The following is a 15,263-nucleotide window of genomic DNA, read 5'->3' as shown; positions in this document are numbered from 1 at the left end:
TTATACCATATAGACCTGAAGTTCCTTAAATATTTATGAAGGGCCAGAAAGCCCCAGGAATAATATGAAGACATATAAATGACCAATAAATTTCTAATTGTTTCTAATGTATGTTGCTTGGATAATCCACCGTTTACATAATTAATGTGTTCCTATATACACAATGTCATGTGAAAATATAAAGAATTTATATAGTTTATATATTATTGTCTTTTGTTTGGATATCCATGATACCAAATTCTAGCTGAATATTGATAAATAACTAGATATATTCATTCCCAGAAGTGAATGAGATTTTGCATACTTAATAGAGATTAGCATGCTTGCATGATGTTCTTTTGATTGTATATAATTCTTCATGGAAAAGTTCATAAGATAGAATTGCAAACATGAATAGATATTATCTTTATGAGCAAGAGATTGAACATGCATGACATTGTGAGCAACTCACTTGATAAATATGTTTATGCCCATACTTATGAGATATTCCAATTTAAAATGAATGCAAGAGGAACATTTGACTTGATACATGACATTGCCAAAAATAAATTTTGGCTTAAAAGACGCAATATAATTAATTAAAGGTTGTTGGACGATTAATATTATGCCCCCATATGCAAGGATTAGGGGGAGATATTATTCATTCCGTTAATTTAGGTAATCCTTGCACAAAAACACTAAAATGCTTTGATGGTCAGTTTGATACATACATTAACTTACATATCAACATTTATTTGATAGAGGTGGCCACACGATAATTAAATCTTTAGTATGATACCATCCTGGAGATATATATGAACAATTGTACTGTCATTGACTATATACTAGTTGTAAAGGCTCCCATTAAAATTTATGTCCCAGAAAGGACAATATCAGTTGTTAATCAACCAAGGAGACGCCTGAAGCGTGGTAGATTAATGGATACCTATAGATAATATGAATTTTCGAAAAAAAAAAAAACAAAGGAGCAACTGTTGACAATGACAAATTTGATGATGAAGTGATAAACTTTATTAGATCACTAGAAGCATCATGTTTAGTAAAATTAAATTTTACCATATTTATACAAAAGACTCCAGAAGAGTAGGAAATGTCCAACAAGATTAGCATGTATCAAGATTATACTTAATGCTCCAGCAGAGCGTAATTAAGTTATTATTATCGATCATGTATTAGTTGGTTGTCTTGCCAAGTGAATAAAGATATGCATATTATTGTTCTTATATCACATTATATTCATGGCCATGCATAAAATACATTTGATAAGGTGATCACAGAATTGGAAAACTGACCATATATAGTTTAAATAAAAAGTGATTGAATGTGAAAATTAAATAGGCCATCCGGGTTCAATAAATACTCGTTATGAGAACCTGAAGTTTCATTTGATATGAAAGAAATTATGTGCTGACGCTCTCTCAATGTTAGATATATGAAATGAATTGAATGGCAAGACATAACATTGAGATTGAGATACATTTAAATTGTGAATTTAATAGTTTATTTTGACGAAAAAAAAATTTCAAGAGATTGTATATATATAAATATATATATATAAGTTTCTAACAACTTTGTATGGGCATATGTAATGGGTGGCCAGAAGTTCACCAGGATAGTTTATGTTTTATACAGTTTCAGGTGAGTAGAAGCTCACCGTATTAGGTGACTGAAAGCTCACTAAGGCTACTTGTATGTTAAATTTTTGAGTAACTAATATCTCATTATTAAAGTCTTTTGATGATCAGAAGATCACTGTCTAGTGAATTATATACAAGTGACTTATACTTATATAACAATCTCTTGATTATTGGGGCTATTATCAGTCAGCACAAGAATAAAGATAAGAAATGATGAATAACTGCACAATATACTCTCCCCCAATGGATAATATTCTCCAGAAGAGATAAATTTTATTATATATAATCTTCCCAATGAAATGAATTATTTTGCAAATTTATGTACTAAGTTGGTCAAGAATTTTAATGCCCCTATATATGAGTTATTTTACCAACTTAGGGGGAGAAGGGTTAGCATAAGTTGGCAAAATCAAATACTTGATGATCCCTGTAATGTAAATTTGAAAAGTTATATGCCAACTATTGTCTACATATTATCAAGATATGTTGCACATTTATGATTTGATTTGTATTTAGTTATGACTCATGTTGCATAACGTTGAAGATACATTTTGGTCATATTAATTATGTGTATACATTGAGATAAAATCTTGCCAATTATACTTGAATCACTACACCTGAAGTGTAGGTTGTATGATCGGTTCCAAAATAAAGATAAGTCTAATATATATGATATATGGCAAGATAGTGTAGTTAACACTAATAGTGTAATAGTATATAAATACTCTAGTGTATGAAATACCCTAAAAGTGGTATAGATATCTGAATTAATACAATAGATGGCCTATGATGTAAGAAAGTTATGATGGTACCAATAAGAAATGTATTCAGATATCATTGCAAAATAGCATGCAAATTAAATTGTATCTTGAGGAATTATATGATACCGGTATATGATGGAACCGATACATAATATGCATATGCAAAATGAATGGACTTGTGAATAAGGGATCAGAAATATATGTCCATTTTGATGTCGACATGAAACTAAGATAATAAATCAAAAGTTTATCATGGGACTAGTAGTCCAATTTGAAAATGGATTTCTGAAATCCACACTGTACAGTGTTTACATTTTGAGTCCTTTATGTTTGAGTTTTAGATTTATGCATTACTCATTGTATGTATAAGATGTAGTTTGATGCATTACTCATCACATATGTATTTTGTTCATGATTTTATCATAAATTCTACATCTCATATTGCATGCCTTAGTTATATACAACAATTGTGTTATATGTGAATGTTTGTGGTATGACGAGTTTATAATTATGATGAAAGCTTACAAGAAGAAATTTATATATATTTCGATGGGCTTATAATTAATTGTGATGAAATTTTATACGATGACGATTCAATAGCATGTTATGAATCATGCATAAAAGTTCCCGAAGAACTTACATACAATGTATTCAAATATCTAGCCCTTCAAATTCTATATTTTGAAAAATGACAATGTTGATATTGTTATCAAACTCATGGAGAGTATTGGTGATTAAGTTATTGAGTTTTCAACCTGAAATTTAACCAAGTGAGAGTTAATCGATTTTTGTATTCATTGGAAAACTCTCGTCTAAAATGAAAATGTCTAAAGAAGAATAGTAATGAGATATATTACAGTAAGAATAATCTTCTTATGGTCCAGAAGAACCATGAGTAAAGTATATAATAATTACTTATGTTATATTATTACTAATTCATATAAGCTTTAAATAATGATATCAAGATATCACAAGTTGCCATAAAATATTATCAATATTTGATTATCAATAGCTACTTTACGACCTCCAGAAGTAGGCAAAATTTTGTGGTAAGGCAACTTGAAACAAAATTGTGATATAAGATAGTGGTAAACACAACATATGTATTGTTCTCACAAGTATGCATGGATAAATGAAGATGCCTAACAGTGAAGATTTGAAGATTCAAGTTTGATCAGGGAGGATCGGCTATCAAAGAATGTTATTCAGCTACAAATGTGAAGTCACTAAGGCATTGGATACATTACATGGGAAGATCTCAAGTTATGCATTCATCAGGGGGAGAAAAATACGCGCTGCACTCTTTTTCCCTTAACCATGGTTTTGTCCCGCATTGGGTTTTCCTGGTAAGGTTTTTAACGAGGCAGCATGTTAAGGTGTATTATGAAAGTGTAGTACTCTTTTTCCTTCACTAGGTTTTTATCCCATCGGGTTTTCCCTAGTAAGGTTTTAACGAGGCACACTATTCGATAATGGTCATCCAAGGGGGAGTGTTATATAATATATGTATTAGTGGATGCCCATTATATCCCTAGGATTATTCAGGAATATTCTAGATACTATTATTCCCCAAAACCCTAGTTATATCTCATGTATAAATATATGTATACTCCCACATATTATTGAATAAGAATATCGATCTATTCTCTCTCCTACTTTCTTCTCTTTCTCTTATTTTTATAACACAATCAAAATACTTCTTGTATTATGACTTCTAACCTTTAGATGAGGCCTAATTAATTTATTTGAACCTCTTTAACCAAAAAAAAAAAAAAAGATTCAAAAGGGTTGCACTTGCACAGAACATTAAAGGGTGCCCATCTAATATTAATTGGGCTTTTTCTTGAGGCCCAAGACCTTATTCAAGGACAAATCCAATTACATTCAAACACAAACACAACTCGTTCACTCAAATTACTAACCCATTATTTACAAGGGGGTAAAGGAGCACCACATAGACATTTGTTGTGGGCAAAGAGCGAAGGACTAAATGTCTTTAATCGTCGTCCGGTTGGGATCTTGCCACAAAGTTTGTTATAGCTCACATCAATCGACTGCAATGGGAGTTGTCCGAGTCGTTTCGGAAGTGATCCATATATCATGTTATGAGCAATGTCAAGATTTCTTAGACCTTGGGGCAAGTCCACATTGCTAAAATCAAACTTAAACTTGTTATTCCTTAGTGATACATCGGTGAGTACTGACTTATCGCTCTTAAACAAGAAAGATGCATCGCCTGAGAGTTGGTTATTTGACACGCTTAGTTTTGAGAGCTTTGCTTGACCCAATGACTTCGGAATTGGACCGGATAGTTGGTTATCATATAGTAGGAGACTTAGATTGGTGTTGAATGATCCAAAGCTTGCTGGAATTGAACCGGTTAGCTTGTTCCTGATAATAATTAGAATAATATATAGACAGAATTAATTAAAAGTGATGCATTTAAATTAAAGCAAAGTGATGTATCTAAAAAGAAACGGAAAAAGTAGTATATATATATCATAATAATAAGATAAAGTTTATTTGAACATATTTTATCTATATTATTAAATCTGAAATAAATGAAAATAATGTTATTATTACGTGAATTGAATAGAACCTTAGTTGCGCAATTGTACTGTGCTAGCCAGGGGATTGTGGATAGACATGATGATTAATAATGTGACATTGGTGGCTTGGTGGGTGTCTAGAAGCGTAAGTTGGGACTTGAGATAGGATGGTGGGGGAGTGGTGTTGAGTTGTTGACTGTTGAACGTTGATGTGCACACATGGTACAGTAGATAAACAACGTTATATTATTGCACTCCCATGATATTATTTATGTCAATATTTAGTTTTAAAAATGAGGCAAATTCTCTAAATAATTATGGTACACCCAATATATGTGGACATACTCTTAAATTTGACCGATAAGCCTTAGGGCCTGTTCTGATTGACAGAAATCAACTGAACTGAACTGAACTGAACTGAGCTGAGCTGAACTGAACTGAACTGAACTGAACTTATTAATTAGTGATTTTTAACTACGGATTAGTGGTCTTTGATTATATATTACTATACCTATGTGTATATACAAATGTACTATTTCATATGACATAATTATAAAATTTATAATATAATTATAAATTTATGGAAAATATATTAAAAACTTGAAACCTCTAAATATTTTAAACACATATACTATTTAATTTTAAAATAAAATAGTATTATGACAAAAGAACACAAAACACTTACATGTAGCAGAAAAGCAGCTATGGATATTGTCCGACAAGAAATAACTGATCAGATATGGGAGTCAGTTCAGAGGAATGCCGAGGTAATGGAGGAGCTTGGTGGACAAGAAGAAGACGAAGAACTAACTGACTATGAAAATTAGTTTAAGTTGTGTAGTACTCTAATTTTCTCAATAAGATTAACAATAGAAATGTGTATCAAAAAAATAGAACCATTTGAACAATGAATTGTATCGATATTATTATTATTATTATTATTATTAATATTAATATTAATTATTGTTATTATTATTATTATTACAATTAATTATTGATTATTATTATTAGTATTATTGTTATTATTATTATTATTATTTATTCATGATTATTATTATTATTTATTGATAATAATAATAATAATAATAATTATTATTATTATTTGTTGCGTCGTTGTAATAAGAGCTTAAAAGAATGAAATTTGGCTTTATATCATTAGCAATATCATTAGACATAAGAGCTGAACTGAACTGAACTGAATTTCAACGGAAGAGAACAGGCCCTTAATTAGTTAATTTTGCTCATAAAACTCATGCATAGTACGGCTACACTAATGTTACTTTGCTGTAATAAGCATTGTAATGCGTAATATGAACGAGTTAGTATGAGTGTATGACCATCAAATGCTGCCGAATGTTACCCACCAAACCAATATGCTTAATTATATATTGCCGCTCAAACGTCATGCTTGACTAGACATAATATTACATAATATTATCTATCAAGCATATATTGTTCATACAAGACAATAATAATTCTCGTATACTTGAAGCAAATAAATAATATACAGAACCATTTAATTTGATATCTAATTTTTTCTATCTATTTTGATCTTTTTAAAATCATTGGTATCAAAAAACATATTATCAGGACTAGTTTGCTCATATTATTAAAAAGATGGTTTTGCCTTTGTTAGGGCCTATTATTGTGTATAGTGTATAGTTATCGGGCCTATCTTATGAGCCCTAATCTATTTGCTAGGTTGTATATATACTCTACTCTACACTCTAATGAAACTACGAAAAATTATTTCGTGACATGATATCGGAGCCAAAATCACTCCAATCCCTTTTCTACATTCTAATTCCTATAATCAATTTCTACCATCAATTTCATCACAATTTAGTTTTTAAATTGGGTTCGAATTTGGGATAATTCCCAATTCAATTTTTTCTAAATTATTCTAAGTGTTCTGCGCACTACTGTCAATTTCTTCTAATTTGGGATATTTCCCACTTCAATTTATCCTAATTCATTTTCACGAAGTTCAATTCGTGGGGCCTCTATTGTTCTAAATTATTCTAAGTGTTCTTCTACATACTCTCCTGCTACTTCATTAACAATGGCGAAAGAAACCATTGTTTCCCCTTCTCCTGCAAATTTTCTATCCAAGCGACGTCAAAAGTCGGGTTTATTTTGCACTCACTGCAATCGATCGGGTCACGATTATGGTGCCTATTATTGTGTATAGTGTATAGTTATCGGGCCTATCTCATGAGCCCTAATCTATTTGCTAGGTTGAATATATACTCTACTCCACACTCTAATAAACTACGGAAAATTATTTCGTGACAGCCTTTTCAAATTTAGATTTAGATCTTAGTTTATACTCTTAGATTATTTTTTATTCAAAGATGCAACACCAATATGATGAGATCAACACCTTTTTGAATAATGTATCCTTTTCGGGTGTATATAATATATTGGATTTGAGCGTAATGCCATACTAGTCCAAGCATAAATTGCATATAAAATCACAAATGTGGATATGCAAAATTCAAAAAGTGTGACATGTACTCATTTATTGCTAAGGCAAAAATTTAATTTGTTACACAAGATTTATGATATTGTTTAAAATATGATAATTTAATAATCTAACAAAAGTTTAATCTCAAAGAATGCAATATTACGAGTAGTAATAAAAATAGCAAAAGTTGATAGTCAAACGTACCCAAAGAGGTGGAGATAAACGAGATTTGAAAGGCGAGACAAATCCGGAGGAATAGAGCCAGAAAACTTGTTAGACGTAATAAAAAGTTGCTCAAGTTTCTTAAGCTTTCCTATTTCTTTAGGAATTGGTCCGGACATACTATTATTGTTTATATCCAAGATTAGCAACTTTGTAAGTTTACCAATAGTGCTAGGAATTGGCCCGGTTAAGTTCGGGAGATTCCAAAACCGTAAAGCTTGTAGGTAACGTAGGTCACCGACTGCGGGTGAGAGTTGCCCGACTACATCGTCTGCGTCGTTGACGACGAGGATGACCACCCGGCCATCCTCGTCGCACCCGACGTTAGACCAATAGCAACACTCAGTGTTTGGAACCCAATTGGAGAAGGTGGAAGCGTTGCTAATAAAGTGTGATTTTATTTGTAAAAGGGCATTTCTGTCATTTGGGTGGCATGCAAATTTGCCTTCTGAGAAATTAAGGAAATAAAACAAAAAACTCACGAGTAGCACAAATGATGACATTTTTATGTTAGTGTTTTTTGTGGCTTACACTAGGATCTATATGTGTGGTTATTTATACAATTATCGGTTGACATATAGCACTAATAACAATTGAAAGCATATTATATTAATCGTATGTACTGTTAGCAAGTTCCTTATTATTAAAGACTGTTAACCTGCATACCCCTAAAACACTTTTGTCTTTAAATAATAGGGTAATTTGGCTTGTTTACATTATACTGATGATGTTTGTCCAAATCAAGCAACTTTAATATGTATACTTGGATGACATGAAACTACTTTCAATTTCAACGTGATGGGATTAAGCCAATTAAAAGTAAAACTATTTATTGAAAATGAAAAGTACTACAAAGTAGTTTAGACTCTTTTTAAAACATATATATTTAGTTATTATTAGTATTAATAATGCTTGTTAAAGTACGAAAAATGACGTCTACACCAATAATTACTCTACTTATGAGTGACCATAACAATTGCCCGTTGATACTTATAGAACTCATGTAAGTATAATATTGTATCAACATATACATTTAATCCTTGTGTTTGTTCAATTATTATACCAACGTGATGTTTAAAAATATTAATAAACACTTATTATTATCATTTATGACTAGAATTATTATAGATTTAGACAACCTCAAATGGGAAGTATTCCATACTAATCTATCAGCTTTGTAGTACACAAGATCAAAATTAAATATAAATTTAAAATACATTGATAATAATTATCCTATTCAATTATTCCTAGTCAACAAACATATACGGTGGTCCGGCATCGCGGCATCAATAAATGTGTGCAAGTGTTGTCTAATACGTACTCGTATCACTTTGGTCCACTGATGATGATATAATGACGGCAAAGAATTGGATAAGGTTTAAGATTGCAAATTGAAAACTTATTACTCCCTTTTATTTATTTTTTTTATTTTTTTTTATTTTAATATGCATTAATTTGACCGACACATTTACCGAGACACTACTTTGACCATAAATATCTTTAATTGTGTATTAGTAAAAATTATAAAAAAATTATATTATGAAACTAGACATTATGACGAATCTAATGATATATAATATATTAACATTTATTCATTTTTAGGAGGTAAAAAATTAAGTCAACCATAGTATGTGAATAGTGCAATTGTCAAAGTGATGCATATAAAAAAAACGGAGGGAGTAGTAGATCTCAAAGTTTGGCGCCTGTTAAATTTGCACTACGAGTATTTCTTTTAGCGGCATACAAGTATTTCTCCTTTAATAACTAAATGTCTGTTCTATTCAACTTATTTTCAGTTTAGTTCAGTTCAGTTCCAATAAGTTCAGTTTAATTCATTTCAGTTCAGTTCAATTTAGTTCAGCCCAGTTCAATAAATCAGAATATGCCCAAAGAATAGTATAAAACATACATGAATTCCAACCTTTTCAAGTGAACCAACTCTTATAAATGTTTTTAGTTCACCTTAAACAAGTAATATTATGTAAAAATAATTTAAGTTCAGTCATATAATCAATAAAAATAGTTAGTGTTTTCGAAATATATTTTTCTTTCATTTGTTTTTAGTTAACATGTTTCTTTAGTTACGTTTGTTATTGCATAATTCAACTACTAATATCTATTAGGATATATTTTAGGAAATTATGATAAATGTGAATATTGTGAAATTATATCCTAGAATATACTATGAGTTATTTTAGGATACTTGGCCTTGCCCTCAAAGTATACCTAATTATATATATTGTATATGGCCGTGATTGATGAATGAGAATTACAGAGAATTATTATTGATAGAACAATAAGCAAAAATTAAAAAAAAAATGATATTTTGAAAACGTATACTGTAATGTAATAATAAGATCTCGCACGACTATATTTTTCATAATGTATAAATCACAAACCAGGTTAAAGAGAAGTAGGTTAATAAGGCTAAAATCAATACGTGTCAACTAAAACAATAATGGAGGTATAATTAAGTTTTAATTAGCAATAACAATTTGAATATAAGTCAGCTGATTTGATTAATTTCAGTAAATATAATTTATTTTTAATAAAAATAATTTATCTTCAACAAAAATAATTTAAAGATATGTTTGGATATGAAAGAGAATATTGCCTAAGAGGTATGGGAAGCTTCAAGCTTGTTTGGATTCTGTAGTAACGGATTTTAAGGTGAATTAGATCTATATAATGATCATAAATTCATAATAACCAAACTCCAACCTTCACTATGTTTTTCATCAAGATTGAACAGCCACCATCTTGCTCATCTTCACTACTAAAACTACAGAGTACTTTACTTATTTCAAAGGATGAAAGATGTGCACAATTTTATATCGAGTTCGGACTAGGGAGTAACAACATTTAGTACGACAAAGTTGTTAAGAAAAGAACAACAAATTCCAAATTCGGCCCCTAAAATATAATTATATAGCCATTGGACTAGGTATAGCTTGATTATTCGAGACATTTACTCACTCCAATACATTAACAACGTAATTCAAACTAGCAATATGACAACTAAATTTAAAATTCCGGTGTTTACTTGCAAGAAGGCAAGGGAGAGCCGCACAAACACTTGTTATGAGCATAAGAGTACTGGTCAAACTGTTTCAACTCGCCTCCGGTTGGAATGTTACCACACAACCGATTGTAACTCACGTTAAAGAACTGCAACATTGGCAATTTTCCTAATGCAGGTGGAAGACTTCCATATATTTGGTTATGACTCATTAAAAGGTTACTTAAGCTCTTAGGAAACTCTATGTTTGTAAAATCAAAAGAAAACTTATTCCTTGAAATATCAATCCATAGTAATCCCTCCTTGTTCTTCCCAAAAATCACTGAAGCATCACCCGTAAACATGTTTCTCGAAAGATCTATACCCATGAAGCTAATCGCTCCAAGAGATCTCGGGATCGGTCCCGAAAGTTGGTTCTTGGCTAACCTAAGGTAAAAATTAGGAATATTCTTAAACTCTCCGAAGCTCTCGGGGATGGGTCCTTGGAGCTGGTTACGCTCTAAAATGAGTAGGTTCAGTTTGTGTAGGGATGATAACGAAGGCGGGATTGGACCGGTGAGTTTGTTAACGGAGAGGTCAATCCATGTTAACTTAGGAAGATGACTAAAGAAGTCGGGGATTGGACCGGTGAGGTTGTTGTGGCTAAGCCATAAGTTAGTAAGGTTTTTAAGCTTAGAAATCGCGTGTGGGATTGGACCGATTACCTTAGGGAGTCTAATGAATCGGAGGATCTCAAGGTAAGGGAGGTCACCCACCGCATCTGGGATAGGACCCGAAACCTTATCGTCTTTATCGACGATAAGAGAGTTGATGCGGTGAGTGACTCTGTCACATTCGACCATGTACCACTCACAACAGTCTGTGTCGTTAGTCCATGAGGTGAAAATGTAGGCATTGTTGAAGGCTTTTTTGATTTTAAAGAGGGTTTTCTTGTCGCCGGGGTGACATTTTTCGGCCGAGATTGTGGAGGAGAGGAGGAGGAGGAGGAGACAAACGGAGATGAGCGACATTTGAACGCGGCTACTTGGCATTTTTTTTGTTTGTTTAAGAGAAGAAATTAAAGCTAAGCGAGATGGTCTTTGGCTAGGAAGCTTAATTATGGGGGGTTTTTATAGGAGTTTATGGTTATTCCAAAATAACAGTTGAAATTTATGAAATTATTTGAGCACTAATGTCACATTACCGGAGAAAATGGGAGTACAAGACTAGTAAATTTTGGTGGCTGTGATGTTGAGAGTTGTCTCGCACACTTGCATTGATGGGTACATGGCGGGAAGGGCACTACACAATATATACATTTTAGACACCTTAAAATGATAAGGGTAATAGCAATCAAACCAACCTCTAAGGACTAAGGGGTTTGTTTACTTGTCATATTATCATCATACAAACCTTTCACTCAACAAATCAATTATCAAATAGATAAACAAAAACAATAGATAAACATGTTCAATTATTCAGAATTAAAAATGATATACATGCTTGTCTAAAAAAAATGATGTACATGTTTAAAGGTTTATGTATGTCTTTTACTGTAAATACATCTCATTAAATTTGATCACCAATAAAAAAAGAAAAAAAAAAAAAAAGGGCCGAACAAACTCCACTTGTCAACATGTAAAACTAGTGGTAGCAAAATCAAACTGGTTTGTATTTACAAACCTCTTCATTTTTTACTCATCCTAACTATAAGAGCTTTATTCACAAACCTCTAAAAAGGTATGATAAGTTTATAGAGGCTATGTTTGCCTATGATAAAAGGAAAATTTTCTGTTTCTCATATTGAGAAACGAAATTTGTTTCTCATAAGAACATTTTTGTGAATAAATTAACAACTTTTTATTATCGTGGGTTCCACAATTAAATAAAGTTGTTGGTTTATTTACAAAAATAGCATATGAGAAACAAATTTTGTTTCTCACTATGAGAAATTGGGGCATCCCCATGATAAAATGAGCCCTATATTCACTTTATAGTTTAAACGTGAAATCTAAATATTATAGTTTTTAAGTAAGTTGTTCTACTTTTTTTTTAGTCAAATTGTGATAATGAAATTCGTCAAAAATAAAGTTAAATAAGTTCATTCATGGGACATGATAGAACCAGAATCTATGGAAGTAAACTATTTAAAAAATACTACCCAAAAAAAAAATAATAATAATAATAAATAAAGTACTCTTAATACTTCATACTCAATACGACAAACTTGGTTAAAAAATGAACAACAAATTCCAAATTGACATTGACACTTAAAACTCCAACAAGGAAAACCAATGAGCCCAACTATTAGTTATACCATATAGCCATTGCACTAGTTATAACTCTGTATATGGCGCTAACTTGGGCTTCTAAGCTATAACTATATAGCCATTGGACTAGTTATAGCTCTTTTATTCGCAGCATTTTATAGCTACCACTTCCATTACATTAACAACGTAATTCAAACCAGCAACGTGACAACTAAATTTAATATCCCGGTGATTTAATTTACTTGCAAGGAGGCAGGGGAGAGCCACACAAACACTTGTTATGAGCATAAGAATACTTGTCAAACCGATTCAACTCGCCTCCGGTTGGAATCTTACCACACAAACGATTGTAACTCACATTGAATTGCTGCAACATTGGCAATTTTACTAATGCAGGTGGAAGACTTCCATAAATCTGATTATGACTCAATAGAATGTTATTCAAGGTTTTAGGCAACCCTACTTTTGTAAGATCAAATGAAAATTTATTCCTCGAAATGTCAATCCATTGTAATCCCTTGTTCTTCCCAAAAAACACCGAAGCATCACCCGTCAACATGTTTCTCGAAAGATCTAAATTTGTAAAGTTAACCGCTCCTAGAGATTTCGGGATTGGTCCCGAAAGTTGGTTCTTGGCTAGCTTAAGGTAAAAATCAGGGTTATTCTTAAACATTCCGAAGCTCTCAGGGATGGGTCCTTTGAGTTGGTTACGCTCTAGAAAGAGGGCACCGAGTTTGTGTAGGGATGATAATGAAGGCGGGATTGGACCGGTGAGTTTGTTAACGGAGAGGTTAATGTAGGTTAACTTAGTGAGCTGACTAATAAAGTCGGGGATTGGACCGGTGAGGTTGTTGTGGCTAAGCCATAAGGAATTAAGGTTTTTAAGCTTAGAAATCGCGTGTGGGATTGGACCGGTTAACTTAGGGAGTCTAAGGAATGTGAGAGACTCAAGGTAAGGGAGGTCACCCACCGCGTCAGGGATAGGACCTGAAACCTCATCGTCTGTATCGACGATGAGAGAGTAGATGCGGTGAGTGACTTCGTCACATTTGACCAAGTACCACTCACAACAGTCGGTGTTGTGAGTCCATGAGGCGAAAATGTAGGCATTGTTGAAGGCTTTTTTGATCTTAAAGAGGGCTGCTTTGTCGTCGGGGTGACATTTTTCGGCTGAGATTGTGGTGGAGAGGAGGAGGAGGAGGAGAGAAATAGAGATGACCGACATTCGGTCGCGGCTACTCGGCATTTCTGTTGCCTTAGCTTGAAAAAAATAAACTTTGTTTTGTTTAAGAAAAGAAAGCTAAGCTAAATGATGCTTGGGGTAGGAAGTTTAATTATGGGGGTTTTATAGGAGTTTATGGATATTCCAAAATTATACAGTAATTTTTTATGCAATTATTAAATGATATTTTAAGAGAAAAAATGTGTGAACCAGAAATTGTATTACCGGCAAAAATCTGTACAAGACAAGGAAATTGTTAATTAGGTCGCAACATCCAGCTATGATAGATGTACGACTACGTAGTATAAATTTATCACAGTATCAAATAATCACATTTTCATTTTACCATAATCATATATTTGGATTTTGAAAAAATACCAAAAAAAAAATTAAAAAAAAAAAAAAAAAAAGGTGTTACAAAAATGTCTTGGAGTTCTCTTGCATTGCATGGACGGTACATGGCGGGAAGGGTAGTACACAATATACGCATTTGACACAATCGTTTATTTTGACTATATTTGTCAACACATTATATATATAACAACTAGTGTGTGACCCCGGGCTTTGCCCCGGGTGATACTTTAAATAATTTCATTTTTATATTAGAAGCTTTAAAAGACTTATTAATTTATTTAACATGAGTATGTAAATTAGAATACAATGACAATAATAATTTTTTTTGGTTTTTTTTGGTTTTATTCAAAATTCTAATACATGTATGTATTTATATTTAAATTTTGATTAATAAAGCATGAATTAATTCTAGCTTAGATGGTAATGCATTTGTTTTCCATTCAATGAGATTTGAGGTTCAAATCTCTTTGTATGCATTTTTAATTAACATCATTGGATGATGATGTGGCATGATGCTAAAGGCTGTTGAATGATGACGTGGCACTATACGGGTGTAAGAAAGGAAATACGTGACACATACACAATTTTATAAACACCTTTTAATATATAGTATAAATACAAGTGGTTAAAGCTCCCCTCTAGGTTCAAGATGATTTCAGGATCAATTGATTCTTATCACTTGCCCTAGTGGCTCTCAAAAAACCAAAAAAAAAAAAAAAAAAAAAATTACCGATAATTAATCTATAGTCAGTCAATATACATAGAAGCAATGAGGATTCTTCA

The 15,263-nt window shown here is 32.0% G+C and overlaps 3 protein-coding genes across 3 annotated transcripts; all 3 read right to left on the bottom strand.

The window, feature by feature from the left end:
* Positions 1–4,198: 4,198 nt before the first annotated feature.
* LOC145609137 (polygalacturonase inhibitor-like) lies at positions 4,199–8,150 on the bottom strand. Its single transcript, XM_081664690.1, has 2 exons — positions 7,619–8,150; positions 4,199–4,789 (listed from the first exon to the last, which is right to left on the bottom strand). The coding sequence occupies exons 1-2, from the start codon at positions 8,137–8,139 to the stop codon at positions 4,324–4,326; spliced, it is 987 nt and encodes a 328-aa protein (XP_081520816.1). The 5' UTR covers positions 8,140–8,150; the 3' UTR covers positions 4,199–4,323.
* Positions 8,151–10,299: 2,149 nt separating this feature from the next.
* On the bottom strand, positions 10,300–11,757 carry LOC145608377 (polygalacturonase inhibitor 1-like). The gene has a single exon (XM_081663985.1). The coding sequence runs from the start codon at positions 11,684–11,686 to the stop codon at positions 10,676–10,678; it is 1,011 nt and encodes a 336-aa protein (XP_081520111.1). The 5' UTR covers positions 11,687–11,757; the 3' UTR covers positions 10,300–10,675.
* A 1,056-nt stretch (positions 11,758–12,813) lies between these two features.
* LOC145608463 (polygalacturonase inhibitor 1-like) lies at positions 12,814–14,208 on the bottom strand. Its single transcript, XM_081664078.1, has one exon. The coding sequence runs from the start codon at positions 14,148–14,150 to the stop codon at positions 13,143–13,145; it is 1,008 nt and encodes a 335-aa protein (XP_081520204.1). The 5' UTR covers positions 14,151–14,208; the 3' UTR covers positions 12,814–13,142.
* Positions 14,209–15,263: the final 1,055 nt, after the last annotated feature.

This window comes from Chenopodium album, chromosome 23, assembly GCF_948465745.1.
Source record: "Chenopodium album chromosome 23, dcCheAlbu1.1, whole genome shotgun sequence".
In the NCBI taxonomy this organism is placed as follows: Eukaryota; Viridiplantae; Streptophyta; class Magnoliopsida; order Caryophyllales; family Amaranthaceae; genus Chenopodium; species Chenopodium album.
The sequence above is the reverse complement of the archived record's forward strand: the minus strand, read 5'-3'. Positions and strand labels throughout refer to the sequence as shown.